The sequence below is a fragment of the Melopsittacus undulatus genome, chromosome 6 (assembly GCF_012275295.1).
Source record: "Melopsittacus undulatus isolate bMelUnd1 chromosome 6, bMelUnd1.mat.Z, whole genome shotgun sequence".
Taxonomy (NCBI): Eukaryota; Metazoa; Chordata; class Aves; order Psittaciformes; family Psittaculidae; genus Melopsittacus; species Melopsittacus undulatus.
This window is the reverse complement of record NC_047532.1, coordinates 15,126,097-15,143,551: the sequence shown is the minus strand read 5'-3', so window position 1 is coordinate 15,143,551 and position 17,455 is coordinate 15,126,097. Positions and strand designations below refer to the sequence as shown.

Here is a 17,455-nt window from a genome sequence, read left to right as displayed (position 1 = left end):
ACTAAGCAAATTGCAGGATCCTTCCTTCTATGAGTTGTCAAGGCAAGTCAGTACAAGCATTCCATTATTTCATTAAGATAGGGACAAAAATAAAGTTAATTTAGTAGAAATGCTTTCTAAAATTTCAAGAATACTACAACTACAACACATGATACACTCTCAGCCCGGCAAAATTTGAACTGCCTTATAGAATCAATGTGAATACACAACCCAAAAAGATTACTCTGACAAGCAGATCCATGAGACACTTAAGAGGAGCTCCCCAGGGATCTCTTCCTTTCATATAAGATACAGGGAAATCCTACTTCCCTTTCTTTTTCTCCCCACAGCAGCAATTTCCTTCAGAGGAAGAACCAGGTAAATGCCCCATGGCATCCAGCAGTCTCTTTTCCTCTGTTATTTGAGGTACAAGAGAAAAGTCCCAGTTGTCTTCTGCACAAGAACAGAACATGCAAGGAACTTTCTGATCCCTCTGTATATACCTTCTAGGAATATAACCAAATATGTATGTTCTGGGAAACTAATTTCATCCCAAAATTTACTTTATAAAGGTATTTTCAGTAAGGTAGAAAAAAAACCCTTAAAAGCTCCCTGCAAAAACGTGTTTGTATCCTAATATAGCACCTTCTGCCAGATAGTGTAATTAAGTCATACTTCATGGCCGATTTACTTTTCTCATAATGGAAAAAATTATGTCATAACTATCTGGGGTCAGACTATCCAAAAAGCACCTACTGAAACTGGAAGCACGACTCAAACGAAAACAGAAGCAACGCTTATCCTCTATTTTCAAGCAAATGCAATGACTCTCGAATCCAAGGCACAGTGCTCAGGAAGCCAAGTGACGTAGAGGTGGCATGAATATAAAGAAATCATTAGATCCATAGTTTTTATTATACTAATCCTTCCCTTAGCCTAAACCTGATTATATTGTTTGTCTGAATGTTATGAGCTTGTCTTCCTTTGATATACCCAGAAACAACTTTAAAAGCAAGAAGGCCTCAGGTAATATGACACATTCAGCCAACTGGCACATTGCAACATATTGCAAAAGCCGGAGAGTCGTTCAGCTGTATTTGTATACAAGATAAGCCAACAAAAGAGCACAAACACACGGGCATAAGGATGCCTGTGTGTCATTTCAGGCACATCATGACCCACAGAAAGGAGAATCTTCGCTTTGGCAATACGTGTCAGAAGGGGACACGGCTCATGAGGCCGGCACGGGAGAGAGGGACATTTCCTCGGGGTGCCTCAACAACCGCCATGGTCCTCCCCCCCAGTATTTAACTCCACAGGCCGTGAGAATAAGCGGCAGCAACCAGCTCCAGTCCTGCAGACCTCAACGGGCGTTCAGCCGGCCACTACCTTCACAACAACCGCCCACCCGCCCGCCTGGACGCTGCTGTGGCGCCGGCCCCCGTTCCCCGCTGACCTTGCGGCCGACCCCCCGCAGCCCCCGGGCCACAAGCAGCGGCCCCGGCCGGGTGTGCAGGACAGCCCCAGCGCCGGCCCCCAACCCGGGAGAGAGATGGGGAGGCCGCTAAGGGCCATCGAGGCGGGGCGCAAGACGGAGGGCAGGGACGAGGCGGAGCTGGGGCGCCGCAGGCTGAGGCGGGGGGCGCCGGCGTGGACAGGGCCCCCCCGCCGGAGCCCGCCTCCCCCCGCCCCGCTCAGCGGGGGGGAGCAGAGCGCGCCCAGCCACCCCCACCCCTCGGGGGAGGCCCAGGTAGCTGGGCGGAGCACCCCCGGCCCCAGGAGCCCGGTACCTGGCTGCGGCGCTAGGGGTGCCGGGGCTGCGCCCCCGCCATGCCCGGCTCCAGCTGCTGGAGGCCCCGACGCCAGCGGCTCAGTCCGGCCCGGCCGCCATGTCAGTCGCGCCGCGCGATGCATTGTGGGGCGAGGCGGGAGGGAGAGCCTGGAGGGCGGGCGGCGCTGCCGGGCGGCGGCGTGTGGTGCCTGGGCCTGGTGCAGCCCTGCCCTGCCCCACCTGACCCTACCCGGAGCGTGGCCGGCTGGTGGAGGAGCCTCACCTGCCCCACAGAACTGCCCCTCCTCTGGGCAGCGCCCCCCTCCCATCACCGCCGGCCTTCAGAGCCTTCCTACCCCACAGCAGGAAAGAGGGATGCGGGCTTAAGCAGCTATATTTTTTCCTTATTCCCATACACTCATCCTAATTTTTATCCTGTTTTGTATTCCAGGTGTCTCCCCACGCACGCCAGGCCCTGTGGAGCGGGGTTAAGGCCTGTCTGGAGGGTCATCTTCCCCCGTTCTTCAGGGCGTCCCCCCCTCTCCCTCTGCTCCCAGCGCTGCTTGGGTGGAGAGGGGCGGGTGTGCTGCACACAAAGCAGCCTGTGAAGAACAGGGATGCCGGGGGGGAAATGGCTGCTGGCTCCCTGACCTTGACATGAAGCTGGCCAGCGTGTCTGCTGGCAGCTGTGCAGGTCTCACGGGAGGCAGCGCTGGCTCCCCTGGCTCTTGGCAGTGCTGGAGAGTGACCTAAAGAAATTGGCAAGTGCTTGTGTAAGGCAAATCCCTCTCTGATCCAGTGCAGTACCCCTTCTTGGCAGTCAAATGTCATGTTGTTGGCACTGGCTAGCTCAGGATAAGGAAGCCTTTCCAGAAAAACAAGGTATGCAAAAGATTAATGTGGAAATCCTTAAGTTCAAAGGAAAGTATTAAAAATAATGAGAATAGGAGTGCTGGAAACACCACCTCAGAATCTCTATAGGTGAACAAAAGTTGCAAGATCTGTAATAGTGGCTTCACTAAGTATGTTATTTCTGAATATACTGTGAAGTCAGTTCGATCCTTAGAGCTAATCTGCTTTTTTGGGGGTCATTTGAAATTCATGTTTTACAATTGAGGATTGGATAGCTCCAGGCATTGTAATGGATGTAGTGCGGAGCTTTCACCTTCAAGAACATGGGCCGGTCTGACAGCAGTGACAGCAATTGCAGTGGTGTTTGGGGACAGCTGAGGTTAGCTGGTTGGTGGTTTCAGTCCAGTCCTATTTGGCAAAGATTTTTACTAGGCTTAGCAAGCCAAAGAGGAAATTTCAAAAGTAAATTATACTTGCTACTGGGTACAGTCCTCCTAGATCAACATTTAGACATGGTAGGGAGCAAACACACACCGGTTTGCAAACCTAACTGGCATTTTTCCTGCAAGATGAAGTCTATTAGAATATATCAGATTTAAACAGCTGGATGGACACTAATATGAAACATTAGTGCAGCTGGCTCTGAAAACTAAAATCATTATAAAGCCAACAGCCTTTGACATAGTCTTCTGTGTATTAACTGTCTTCCTTCTTTGCTGATGTTAAAGAATGTACTGTTGCAGGGAGCAATACAGACACATGGAAGTAAAAGAGGAAGCTGGATTCTACTGCCAGCTGGCCATTATTTAAAGAATTCCCAACTCAGTGCCAGTGACCAAAACCTTTCAGATCTGGGGCTCAGCTTGTAGAAGAAAATATAATTCTGAACCCCATTAAGTCTAGAAATCAGAGACAATAATCACAAAGCTGTAGGAAGCAGATTTTACAAAGTCCCTTTTCCAGAGCAAAACCTTGCTTGTCTCGTGTTGTAGCATGATGCCTCATAGCACTGCACCAGCTACTAAGAAGGAGAAAAATAACTGATACAGCTGAACCCAGGACATAGTCCCATACCCAAACTACTAGAACATTATGCCCGCAAAAGTGTAAAAGTATAGTGTAGATTTCTTTTTAAATTTCTGGCAAAAAAAAAAAAAACACCAAAAAGCAAGCTTATGTTGAATTATCTTCATCATTGGGATAATTATTTTTAAATTATTGTTAGGATTTACTAGGTTTTTAAACTATATTAAAATGTATATACTGTATTAAAGCCTTATTCTCTGTCTCTGTCTGTGTCTGAAGAAGCTTCTTAGTTTTACAAAATGAGGAAATCATACTTGACTGTCAGCTAAATGAAAGGGGTTTGGTCAATACTGCAGCCAGGAAAGTATACCAAATATACAGAAAGGTAGCACTTACCTGTGAAGGTGAGAATTTAACATTCTTAGCACAGTATATCTTCCCCATAGACAGCACGGTAGATTTTCCATCTATGTATTTTTGTACTATTATTGCATTATTTCTTGATGCTGGATGTCTACTTAACCTGAAATACATAATACCATGAAATACCTGAAATGTTTAAAAACTCATTAAATTTTTCAACTAGTTATACATGGCTTCTTCCCCTACAGTAATGCTACTTATGCTTGAATTACCCAGTCAAATCTAATCAAGATATCACAGACCTACCAAAACTCAGTTAAAAAAAGATGAAAATCACAACGTGAGATTAAAAAAATGTAATTTGTTCTTCAGGAGATAGATTTCCAATACACCTGGGATGTGCTACTTAATTGTTTTCTGTAAATCACTACACTGTGCTTTGCTTTGCCAAGAATTACCAGACTCACAGGCATGGAACACCAGTTTCTCAGTCCAAAAAGAAATCAATGATCATAAAATGCTTTCTATTGTTGTTACTTTAAATATACATATCCTCTTCTCCCAGCAGGCATAGCAGCAAACTATGTACAAATGGCTATTTTTTTTTTTGCAGACAAGCAAAGAATGACATCAGTGCACTGAAGCAGTGGTTTGGCTCTGTGCCTCTGAAAGCCTTGGTACCAAATTCAGTTTGTGATGCTTAATGCCTCTTTCTTGCTTAAAATTTTTTGGTAATGTGGTTTCTCCCAGATCACACTGAAAACCAGTTGTCTGGCCACTCATTTCGTGCAGCCAGGTGTATGCAGAGATGAATTTTCTGAAGGCCTGGCTAACAGTTCTCCATTTCGCATGATGCTGTGCACGATATGTGCCCCATCCCTGGCAGTGCTCAAGGACAGGTTGGACAGGGCTTGGAGCAACCTGGTCTAGTGAAAGGTACCCCTGCCTGTGCAGGGGCTTGGGACTGGATGAGCTTTAAGGTCCCTTCCAACCTAAACCATGCTGTGATTCTATGATTCTATGTTTGTAATTCTGTTTTTGCTGACTGCATGCTGCAACTCTCATTCTGAGTACTTGCATCAGTAACCACTAGCAACCAAGCCACTGGTATCCTTTGCCATTACACCCTAGTTACTAGATGCTGTAGCCAGCATACTAAAAAAAAAGGCACTTATAAATCCATCGAAAATCATAATTAACTACCCCTTATTTTTCTAGGACATGGTGAAAGCAGGTCCCTGATGTGTCTCTGGTACCCCACAGACCCATACAGTATTACTGTTCTCAAGCCAACGAGCACTTCCATTTGTCGTGTACCCATTACTTCACACACCATCACCACCACGAAATACTCCATTTTAGAACATTCGAATCCCTATGAATACATCCTCCGAGCTGTGGACACAGTTCCCAAACCTCTGCAGAAGCCAGACTGTTGCAAAAGCTCCGTTTGCAGCAGTCCTTTCTTTGCGGCAGCGCTTTCCTATCGTGGCAAGTGCCTGCAGCACGGCCCCGCAGCATGCTAGATCCTGAGGGCAGTGTGGAGCACAAGCCTCCCTCTTTCTTCCCCAAAGTTCTCCTCATCCCTGTAGCCATGCTCCTTGCAATTGCAGCGCTGCTGCTCTTAGCCTTTTCAGCTACGCAGCAGAAGGAGCCTGATTTTTACACTTTCAAAGTGGTAAACATCAGGGGCAAACTAGTCTCTCTGGAGAAATACAGGGGCTCGGTAAGTCCGCACGGGGATGGGCGTCTCTCGCCCGGACTCACTTAACAGCCGGTCCTTGCATGTCTGCAGCAGCCAAATGGGGGTGGAGAGGTTGTACATTAACTCGGTGCACACACGCGGGGAGATTGGCGTTCACGGCTCCTCTGTAACCGATCTGGAGTGTTGCCTGCATGCTGCTTGTCATACAGCTCCACTGCGCTCTAAATAAAACGTTTGCGGTCCTAACTTCTGTGTGTGTGTCTCCGCGTCTTCTGCCGGTGCGGGCTGCAGCCTGCAGACGTGGCAGGCAGGGAATGCCTGCCTGACTTCCCTGCCTTCCATCCAGCAGGACGAATTGCACTGCCTTGTGGCTATTAAATTTGCACCTCAGGAAGTTTGTACCAGTGTATAACTCACTTTTGGAGCTTGTTTAGCAGGTTGGACTTGACGTTCTTAAAGGGCTTTTCCAACCTTGTTGATTCTATGACTCTCTTTCTGCCTTTTAACTGCATGACTTTTAGGAAATTATTTTTACCTGAATCACAGTTCTTTATATTATTCTAAATGAAAAAAAAAAAGGGGGATGTAATCAGTGGCTAATGGAGTTAAGAGATTCACAACAGTAAAAAATTGGAGACATTATAATTATTTTAATATCAGTCTAGAGTGAAACTGTAGCAACACAATACTATTCCCGTTGTCACTTGATTGTGCTAGAGCAATATGGGGAAGGGCATGTAGATACTTATATATTTTTATGATGTCTTTTAGATTTTATTCACATGTTACATTAAGTATTTCTAAGCAGAGCTTTCCTTCCCATTTTAAGAACAGTTCCCTTGAATGTAACCTGATGTGATTTTTCATATTTAGTGGTATGACCAGTACTTATGGAAAAGTGAAAAGGGAACTTAGCACATGCGGGGCATAATACTATAAGTACTTAGAGCCACATTTACAAATTACAGAAGCTAAAATCAACATAAAGCCCACAGCTGCCATCCTCAGTGCTCAAGTGACACATCTTCAGTGATGCAGCCAGGTAGCCCAACAGCTTGGCTGCTGCCCAAAAAAAGCAGACACCACTGCTTATGCTCACTCTGATTCTCCAGCTTGGTGTTTCCACCTTCCTTTTCCCCCTTGTCAGGGACTTCACTGAGGTGTATGAGCTCACTAATCCACTGCAGCAGGTCACTAAAACATTGGCAGGAAGACTAGGAAGGTATATGGGAGGAGATGGGACACTTTCCTGAGCTCAGTATAAAGGGATACTGGTGAATTTGGACCACATGAATGGTCTGAATGTTATCTGGTTGAAGTCATCCTTCCCCTTCAGGAATTCCTCCTTCATAATTCAGAGCAGAACTGGTCCCATACCCATTCAAATATCTATACTGGAAAAAAACATGGAAGCTATTTAACATTAAGCAATATTTGCTTTTGGGTTTTTTTGAGTTTTTTTCTCAAGGCTCTGTCAATAAATGCTGCTACTGGGGCATATTTTGTCTGCAGGTCATCTGCAAATATGCCTAAATAAGCAAATACCACCTGTAGCTTTACCTCAGGGCCAGAATCCACGTGGAAAGAAGTAAAGCAGAACTTCAGCTGATTTGGAATCTCATGGACACACCAGGTTAGGGGAGGATATCTGTCTCTCCAGTGGTGCTATAGTAGCAGGCCATCCTCGAGGTGTGACTGGCTTCAAAAGGGAGAGCACTAGAGCCATACCTTGAGAAAGGTAATACCATCAGTGCATAGTACTCTGATGTCTGCTAGGCCATAGGGAATAGTTTATTCCAACTAAAAAACTGATGACCAGCTTCTGTTTGGAACAAAAAGACTTGCATTCAGAGGGGTTATTAATGTTGAGGCTAGATGCTCTTTGATAGCACCTGCAACTATTTTAAGGAATATTCTAGCAATAAAACACATCTCTTTCTGTCATAATGTTGTCAGAAGTCAGTATTGAGGTAGAAAAAGGTTAATTAAAGTGCCTGGTTATTTCTTAAAATGAACCTGCTTAAATATGCAGTGAGATAAGTAACGTTTAGATGTTACTTTATCGTAATATTTTAAAGCTATTTAAAGAAAGCAGGTAATATGTAAGTGCTATGTGTGCTGCTGGCGTTACAAAGAAAGTGAGTCACTCGTTAGCCCCAGGAACAATAGTCTGCTAATTCCTTGACCAGCTTTTAACATCCTTAAGCTTTCTGGCAGATGTACAGAAGACATTCGATTCAATTCAACTCATTTGATTCACTCAACTGATTTAGTTAAATAATTACTTCATTGGTAGTCAAGAAACTAACTGAGCATTGAAAAAATACAGAGTATTAAAGAAAACAATGAAGTCTGCTAATTCTAGAAAAGCAAGAGCTGTGCTAAGTCTAAACAACCAGTGCAATTCATGACTTGCAGAAACTTTCTTCAATACCTCAATATAAATTACTGTGCATTTAGACAATTGAAACAATTTTTCTTAGTAAGAAAAAAATAAGGCTGGTTGATATTGATTCAATTTCTATTCAAGTGCATCTTGATACAAATCACAAGTACCCTCTGTTATAGAATAAATAAGAAATGTACTAACAGTTCTGAAATAACAAAATGAAAAAAAGCAGGGAACAGAGTAATTTTTTTCCATGAAAGAAATGTGTGCAGACATAACCTATCCTCCACTTTAATGAAAATACTAAAAATATGGTAGGGAGTACACCTTTTTATGGGGGCATAAGAAATTACATAGCCGGAATGCTAAAAATTCGGTATACATGCTACAAAATCAGGTATCGCCTGAAAGCCAAGAAAGGTAAGACTGTTACAACTGGAAAAAAGCATATCACAAGCAAAATAGATCAAAAAGCTGTGTGTTTTACTGTGCTGTGCATAAAGGTCATCCTTCTATGATTATTCCATTCTACCAGACTGATGTTGACCCATCTACATTAAAAATGAAGGGCCGTGATGCATTATTGGAAGAGAATTATCAGGATCCAAATAAAATCAGTTTTCTCTTCTAAGATAGGCTGAAAGAGCTGGGTTTGTTCAGCTTGGAGAAGAGAAGGAAGGCTCCAGGGAGACCTTAGAGCAGCTTCCAGTGCCTGAAGGGACCGTTAAGAAAGCTAGAGAAGGACATTTTACAAGGGCCTGTAGAGACAGGACAAGGGGAATGGCTTTAACCTGCCAGAGGGAAGATTGAGATGAGCTCTTAGGCAGAAGCTCTTCCCTGGGAGAGTGCTGAGGTGCTGGCACAGGGTGCCCAGAGAAAACTGTGGCTGCCCCATCCCTGGCAGTGTTCAAGGCCAGGTTGGACACAGGGGCTTGGACCAAGCTGCTCCAGTGGAAGGTGTCCCTGCCCATGGCAGGGGGTTGAAACTGGGTGAGCTTTAAGGTCCCTTCCAACACAAACCAGTCTGGGATTCTGTGATGTCATGATTCTGTCTGATCTGTCCATCCATATAATTCAAGAAAGCTTCTATTATATTTTATGTTTTTCATGAGATACATAGTAAGAGGCAGTATTCTTCCCCAAAATAGTATCTCTTTGAGAGTCAGCACTCCCAAGCATCAGCTATTCCTGCTGTGCTTATACCTATCTAGATGTAATAGTGCCTACTGCCTGCCTGCCTATCTACATACCACACAGCAAAGTACAGCATGCTGGGGTGTAATTAAGCAGTGTTAGTGCAGTGCTTTGGAAATCTTGAACTAAATGTAGTATAATAATGTAAAGGTATTAGGCCCTTTAACAATGTAAAGTATTATTTTACTATTGATAATAATGCTAGGCACTTTGCATCACAGCTGTCTAAAATCTGAGAATGTAGTATTACTGAATGTGTATAAACACAGAGTATAGCTACTTCATTACTCTGCCCTCTCTTTCCATGAAGGTAACAACTCTGAGTTGGACTGATCTGACACTTGTGACTGGTTCTTCCATCAGTCAGATGGAGCCAGTTAAGGTCTAAAACCCATAGTATCTACTGTCTCTGCTACAAGATCCACACAGGATTACTTGAAGCTACAGCTGTCCAGGGATTTTTTCCTGAAGGAGGTACACCGGTGTAAGCATTAAGTAAATCAAGAACTATATTTACAGTGTTAAATAAATGAGTTCACTGCCAGAATGCATGGGTTTTCCAAGCAAAGGGAAGGAAAGGATAGCATGAGGAAGTCAGACAACAGCTAATACAGCATTCAGCTTTAATGAAATGATTTTGGTAAGGTCCAGGCTGAATTGTTTGCATTGGACACTAGGTGGTGTGCTTGACTTGCACTCTCACAGCCTAAAGTCAGCCAAAAGGCACTATCATTAATAGTTGAAGGAAGTCAAAGTACAGCGTCTGTAAGAGAACATAAAGAGTGACTGTTATTTGTTCAGAATATAGACAAAAAAGGAAATCACCACATTGAATCACCTCTGGTGCCAGACACTTGAAAGGTAACTTGGTAAAGATTTTAAAACAACCATTTTAAACATTCCTTATGAAATGCTAATACAGACAGTTTTGAATTATATTTTTTAGTTATATTCTTAGGAGGGTTGCAGTATTAAATTACAGAGTTCAGTAACAGAATGCATTTTTCCAAAGGAAAAAAAAAAAAAAAGGAAGCACAATATGCCTGCCATTCTAGGAAAAGCTGCATATAATTTCCTCCTGTTTTGTGGGAGAACATTTGGAAGTTTGCACTGTTGGCAGTGTGAGCCTCTCATGCCTTTCACCACCATGCTGAGTAACCACTGGTTTTAAACAGCTGGAAATTAAAATTGATTCTTTTTGAGTGAATTCTTTCAACCCTCCTAACTTCAAAATCATGTAAAAGTTATAAAAGCTCAGTTATTTTCACTGGGAAGTCACCCTTCCTGTCTGTGAACATAATACCTACACAACCTTGTTTCCCCCAAGCCTCCAGTGATAAATTCTTGCGTTGCCATTGTATTTGGGATGAAGTACCAAGAGATCTGAATATAGCGAAGTATCCAAATAGTTCTGCATCATGAGAATGCTAAGTCTTAAACTATACCTTAAAAAGCCTCTAGAATTTCATCTGAAAGAACTACATGTGACTTCAAGTCAGTGGCACAACCTATTTTTACTTCAATCACACTAAAATACAGTTACTACTATGCAGATTATTTGACATGAACAGAACTGCCAATAGTTATTTTTTATGTCCAATATCTATTTGAAACGCTGACAGCCTGCATCATAAAATTGTTAGTTCTCTGAAAATGAAATATTTAATTATGTGCCTGTCTTTGGATGTTTTAGGAGACTGAATTTACAATTTCGGGTAGAGCTTATAAATGTTGTCTGAAGGAATGTGATGCTTTGGTAGTTAGCTAGATGGCTCCAGATCATATTTCATATGCAAGTGTACAGGGAGTGCTTAGATTGTATGCTGCTGACCACAAGGAAGATTACATCAGCTTGTGCTTTATAAGATTACCTGTCTTTCAGGGAAAACAATGCCACTCTGAAACCACTTTAAATATACCAACAGATCTATACGAGGTACAAAATACACAAAGTAAGTGTTAACGTTTAATGTAAGAAATGCTAAATACCAACATCTCCTTAGCTTTTTCTTTACTCCTACTGCTTCAAGGGATTTCATTTTATGATCTCATACCTTACCCAGATTATGTAATGTTATATGCCAGTTTGTTTTCTGGCTTTAAAACCAAAATAGACATGGAGACCTCATAGCAGCCTTGCAGTATCTGAAGGTAGGCTATAGGGATATGGGGAATGGACTATTCATTAGGGACTGTAGTGACAGGACAAGGGGTAACATGTTAAAACTTAAACAGGGGAAGTTTAGATTGGATACAAGGTAGAATTTCTTTACTCTAAGGGTGGTGAGGCACTGGCATGGGTTGCCCAGGAGGTTGTGAATGCTCCATCCCTGGCAGTGTTCAAGTCCAGGCTGGACAGAGCCTTGGGTGACATGTTTTAGTGGGAGGTGTCCCTGCCCATGGCAGGGGGGTTGGAACTGGACGATCTTAAGGTCCTTTCCAACCCTAACTATTCTATGACTCTACGTAGTAGCTTATTTTTCATACAATTTATTTTAATCACTCTATTCTTACTCCCTACATACTTCCATATTTTGCATTAAAACTTACACACAGGAATATGGAGCAACAGTAACATAAGAATCCAAAGTTTAAATTGAGCAAAGCCCCTGGTCACAGACACAAGAGTCTGTGATTTGGAGTCAGGATTTTTTACTTCCTTTTCTTGCCCTGCACTTACTTGCTGGCTAATTTGTCTGCAGTTACTTGCTGTGCAATTTTATAAGGGCAATTAATGTGTCCAAGCTTCAGGCTTTCCTCTTGCAGCACTGGGCCCTTCAACACTGCTGTCTCACACTGACAATAATAAAGAGAACATGCCAGCTTCTATGAGACTTCCAAAGTCTCGTAGAAAGATCCAATGCAAATGGCCACCATTGTTCTACTGGTACTGGGGAATGTGTTGGCTACTTTGATTGAATTTAAACTTGTTTTTTGCAGTTTGAGAATGAAGAACTAGCTGCTGGACTGATGTATAATCTGTAGAAACCCAGCAGATTTAGTGTAACCAGGTAGAATTTGGTTCCTGAATCATAGAATCATAGAATAATTAGGGTTGGAAAGGACCTTAAGATCATCCAGTTCCAACCCCCCTGCCATGGGCAGGGACACCTCACACTAATCCAACCCGGCCTTAAACACTGCCAGGGATGGAGCATTCACAACTTCCCTGGGCAACCCATTCCAGTGCCTCACCACCCTTAGAGTAAAGAAATTCTACCTTATATCCAATCTAAACCTCTGCTGTTTAAGTTTCAACCCGTTGCCCCTTGTCCTATCACTACAGTCCCTAATGAATAGTTCCTCACCAGCATCCCTGTAGGCTCCTTTCAGATACTGGAAGGCTGCACTATGTCCTATATTAATGTAGGTGAGTAGAAACATTTTTAGCATTATAATATTTATATTGCCTTATGAGTCTTACGTGTTGGTCTGAAAAAAGGAATAGAATGTAAAAGAAATTACTATAAAGTGCATAATGCTATTTTTATTCATAAAATCATACTGTATCTAAAATATCTGTGGCACACACAAGAAAATATTAGAATGGACTCAATTTATGTAGAATGCGTGGCAACTCACACTTATAAAATTGGTAGGGATAATAAAACACCTAAGTCTAAAAATAGGTTCTAGGAGTTATTTAAAGATAAAATACTTCAAAAACCAATGGAAATATCTTCAAGGCCCTGAGAAAATATGAACATGTGTCAACTCAGGGTTAGGTTATTTCATTTCCCTAACAAATTCTTGTTGAAATCTCTTCCAGCCTGTGTTCTCCTTACATACACCTCTGTTTTCCTGAAGTGCTCTCCTGTGTCTGGTATCTCCTGTGTCTGGTCCACACACTTGAGCTATTAGTGCAATGAGGCTCCTGGTCTGATTGAAAATCCTGAACATTCTGTTAGTCATGTAGCAGAATAATAAAAAATAAGAATACAACTCATGTAGTGCTCTCCTATGTCTGGTATCTCTGCTGGATGTTCTCAGGCAGATACATGCCTGGTGGTAATGCCTAATGACACAATGTGCATGTCAAAGATGATCAACTACAGGAATGACTTCAAATGGTAATGGGCACAGTCTTCACTTCTTGGAGTCTCTAGTGGAGGTAGTAAACCTTTATGCAAAAGGTTGTCATTTTGTCATAACTGAGTAGGTTTACTCCAGAAATGGTGGGATATTTCACAATCCATACTGCACAGACCAATCCAAAATCCAGTAATTGCTTCTGTTAACTTCCAGGTCAAGGTATCTACACCAGCAATGATGGATCAGCCAATTCTTTATGAGTACTAAATTCTGTGTAAGAAGGGATCTTGCAGAACAGATGCTTCATGAAAGATAAATGAACTACCCAAAATACATTCATTTAAAAGCTTCCTTCATTCAGCTTGGTATATCTTAGCTGGATAGTCATTCCTTGAATATGATTAGAAACCATGCAAAAGGCAGAATGGAGAAACATAGCTTCTCTGTAAACTCATAATTAAGATTGCTTACCAGTTTATTCATTAACTCCATGGTAGCCAAATGGAAATATACAAAAGAAAGATTGAATCTTCCTGTTGTGAACAGAACTCAGTGTAGTTTCAAACACAGGTGTTCGGTCACATTTCTCTAGATGTTCTCATTTCAAGCCTTCCAGTTGGAAAACTAACATGCGCAGCACATCTTTTCATCTCTCTTGTTCTTCAGGTGTCACTAGTTGTCAACGTTGCAAGTGAGTGTGGGTACACAGATAGCCACTACAAGGCCTTACAACAGCTACAGAGGGACCTTGGCCCGTATCATTTTAATGTCCTGGCATTCCCATGCAATCAGTTTGGGCAGCAAGAACCAGACACCAACAAAGAAATTGAGAGTTTTGCACGGAAGACTTACAGTGCCTCCTTCCCTATGTTCAGCAAAACTACAGTCAGTGGAGCTGGTGCAATTCCTGCCTTCAAGTACTTAATTGGTGAGTAATCTGGATCTCCAGGGATGGACAGTATGATAACAGATGCCCTGTAAAAGCTAGTCTAATAAACCTCTACATGGAATAGAGTCTCGAAATACTCTCCTGTATGCATAAACACCTGATCTTCCTTTTTCCACTTTGGAGTCTCGTAAGTGCTTCTCCTGTGACACAGCTGCTGCAGGTTGGATTTATAAAGTTCATCTCAAGAGATGTAGAATAAGTGGAATCAAAGCACCTACATAATTTACTTCCAGAATTACAAAGTGAAACCAGGCTGTAAGACATGTCCTTGAATACTCCCTTTCCCCTTCCTTGCCAAGCATCAGAACAGCCATACTGTAGAGTCCCTCCAGTTCTATTCTGCATAACAGCTGGCACTGAGATCTGAAAAGGTTTTTCTGGTTCTTAGCATACAGCTGACAAACTACACTGTAAAGCAGAATATTCTCTATCAGGGCACTACTTTTCTTGCATGAATAAATTCTCTGAATACCATTTAAATGCCAAACAAAAATGTCACTCTTTATCCAGGGTGAAGGAAATATCTTCATTGTCAAATGTCTGAAGCAATGATATTTAATAAAGCCCAATATAATATGGTATCACCTGAGCTGTGTTCTGCAAGGACTGTATCGCTGCTGCTTCTCTCCAGAACCAGTGTTCTCCCACATACCACTGACTTTAAAGGAGTGTTGGTAGTATTTCTGAGTACCTCAAGCACACCTCCTTCCAGGCGTCTGTAATGGATCTTTCTGCCAGCCAAACTTCCTGTTAATCCCCTTCACATTCTATTTCCTTTTGCTGAGCAGGGTTATTTATTGCAGACAGGTCACATGAAACTTGTAAACCTTCTGTTTCTTTGCTGGCCCACACACTTGAGCTATTAGTGCAATGAGGCTCCTGGTCTGATTGAAAATCCTGAACATTCTGTTAGTCATGTAGCAGAATAATAAAGAATACGAATACAACTCATGTAAAATGAGTATGTGGTCATGGAGGGAAAAGCTCGTAGATAAGGATTAAGAGGAAATCTCCTGCAACAGTTTACTTTGTTATTTCTTCATGTAGCATTTCTTGAAAGATTCTTCTGAAGCACATGCTACTGGAAAAAATCCGGATAAGCAAATACTCCTAATACAGCTATATTTTTATTCCCAATTCCATTTTCCTATCAGTGTTCAACTGTTTTGGATTTGTCTATATAGCACAGACACACACGTGTAAGCACGCAGTTTTAAGACTGATTATAGTGCTTTCTCCTGACCGTCTGTCTCAAGCTTGGCTGTTTCCATTAGCCTCCAGGGCTCTACTGTCTGTCAGAAAATGAATCTCATTATTCAGTCTCAACTCCCCCTTAATTTTACATTCCTTCTTCCTCTGAGAGGGTCATCATCAAATTAACATGAACAGATGTCAGGAATTGGCCAGCCCGGTTTGCTTTTCTAAGTTCCCACTTGTTTTTATTTCCCCACCCCTCTATAGATTCTACAGGAGAAGAACCAACCTGGAACTTCTGGAAATACCTGGTGGATCCCAATGGGAAAGTAGTAAAGGCCTGGGACTCTACTGTCACTGTTGAAGAAATAAGACCTTATATTACAGAGCTTGTAAGGAAAATCATCCTGAAGAAGAAAGATGAATTATGACTTTTGAAAATCACAGCATGCCACTTACAGCCTTATTGAGAACTAGGACTGGACTTTGTCTTTTCACATTCCAAAAGAGAGTATATGGGGAAGGGAAATTATGACCAGTGGAATCTACATTCACTGTCCTACGAATGTAGAAAATATCAACTTAGCGTGGTCAAAGTAATGTAAATTTTGTCTCCGACTGAATTCAGTTTGACCTTTCTGGGAAAGAATAAACTGATTGGCAACTGTTTCATTCCCAGTTCAAATAATTAATTATTGGTAATCCTATAGGAAGTTACTTCATGTACCTGTAGGAAGAAGGCTCAGAATAAGGAGAACTTTCCAATTGGTATCTCATTGTTATCTACAATTCTGTTGTCATATTTTGCTTGTGGACTGAATGAGAAAATAAAGAACATATGAAAACAAAGTGCATGATTGACTTGAGGCATGTGCTAGAAAGAGGGCCAGAACAGATACCTTCAAACCAGGCAGACTTATATGTAGGTATATGTCTTTCTAGTTACCAAGGCCAAACATACCTCATTTCATCTGTCTAGATAGTTAAGGAAGGCATGGGGAAAATACATCTTTAAAACTTAAATGAAAGAAATATAAAGACAAAGTCTCTGTAAAATTATCCAAAAGCTATGAGAAGAATTTCTACATTTTTTCACCCAGTAAAGATTGTGAGATGATTTTTAAATAGCCATTTGGACACCTCTAAGACCAGAGCTTATATGAAATAGCTGTTTCTCTCTTCTATTAGCAGTTTGGTTTAGAATTATTCTCGCTTCATACAACTGATGTTAAATTTGTCAATTCATAACACCGTCCCGTTTTGCTACATGTACAGGCAAACATTGGAGAATCATCATTTTTCCATGGAAATAAATTTTCAGATATTTAATTGTTGCATAATGTTACATTGTTTAATATCACATTAATGTCACAAATGTTTAATGATACCTTTTCCAAATATAGCACTCAGACATCTGCTCAGAGTGCAGAACTTCTTAGCTTGTACTACAATAATAGCAGCCTCATTGTTCTCTGAAAGAAACTCTTTGAAAATCTTGTCAGCAAGAACTCTTTTTATCTCAAAACCTCCACAACGTACAAGTCCCTGCTCTTAACCCTGGGATGCTTTAAGAATCTTGTCCAAATGCAGTATTATTGACAAATGAAAGCTTTTTTCATGCTTTGTAATGCTTTCTAAAGTAGCACAAACAATATTTGTCCATACAGTTGTCAGGTTCCAAGTGTACAAATAAGCCTTAATTGACAAGACCATGATAAAGACTTTTTCCAAGTCACCACAACCATTATAGCTCTTCAGTATCCAAACAGGCTCTACTTGAAATCGAAGGCAAGTATTATAGCATGCACTGGCTTGCAGAACTAGAGGGGAAAGAAGAGTACTGATGAACTAATGCAAATAAAAGCATTGATCCTAGAGTACAGTAGAGTTCTCGTGCTTGAACAGCTGCTGTCTCCTGAGGTCTTCGATTCATTTTGTGGAGTGGACTAAGGAAATAAGAGCTGGAGGTACTTTAGTGTGTGCAGGAAGAATCTGAAGGGC

General features: G+C 41.8%; 3 protein-coding genes across 5 annotated transcripts in view; 2 read left to right on the top strand and 1 right to left on the bottom strand.

The window, feature by feature from the left end:
- The window catches only part of TUT4 (terminal uridylyl transferase 4), a 48,276-nt gene extending 46,398 nt beyond the window's left edge, over positions 1–1,878 (bottom strand). For 2 of the 3 annotated variants that reach the window (XM_034064190.1, XM_034064192.1), the window contains exon 1: positions 1,770–1,878. The gene's annotated coding sequence lies outside the window, so the exon portion shown is untranslated. The remainder of the gene's footprint in view (positions 1–1,769) is intronic. The other variant, XM_034064191.1, reaches the window with a different exon arrangement.
- LOC117436248 (translation initiation factor IF-2-like) lies at positions 948–2,137 on the top strand. Its single transcript, XM_034063521.1, has 2 exons — positions 948–1,005; positions 1,284–2,137. Exons 1-2 carry the CDS (start codon positions 948–950, stop codon positions 2,135–2,137), a joined length of 912 nt encoding a protein of 303 aa, XP_033919412.1.
- Positions 2,138–5,497: 3,360 nt separating this feature from the next.
- GPX7 (glutathione peroxidase 7) lies at positions 5,498–16,875 on the top strand. Its single transcript, XM_005151132.3, has 3 exons — positions 5,498–5,717; positions 13,978–14,239; positions 15,722–16,875. Exons 1-3 carry the CDS (start codon positions 5,511–5,513, stop codon positions 15,883–15,885), a joined length of 633 nt encoding a protein of 210 aa, XP_005151189.1. The 5' UTR covers positions 5,498–5,510; the 3' UTR covers positions 15,886–16,875.
- The last annotated feature ends 580 nt before the right edge of the window (positions 16,876–17,455 follow it).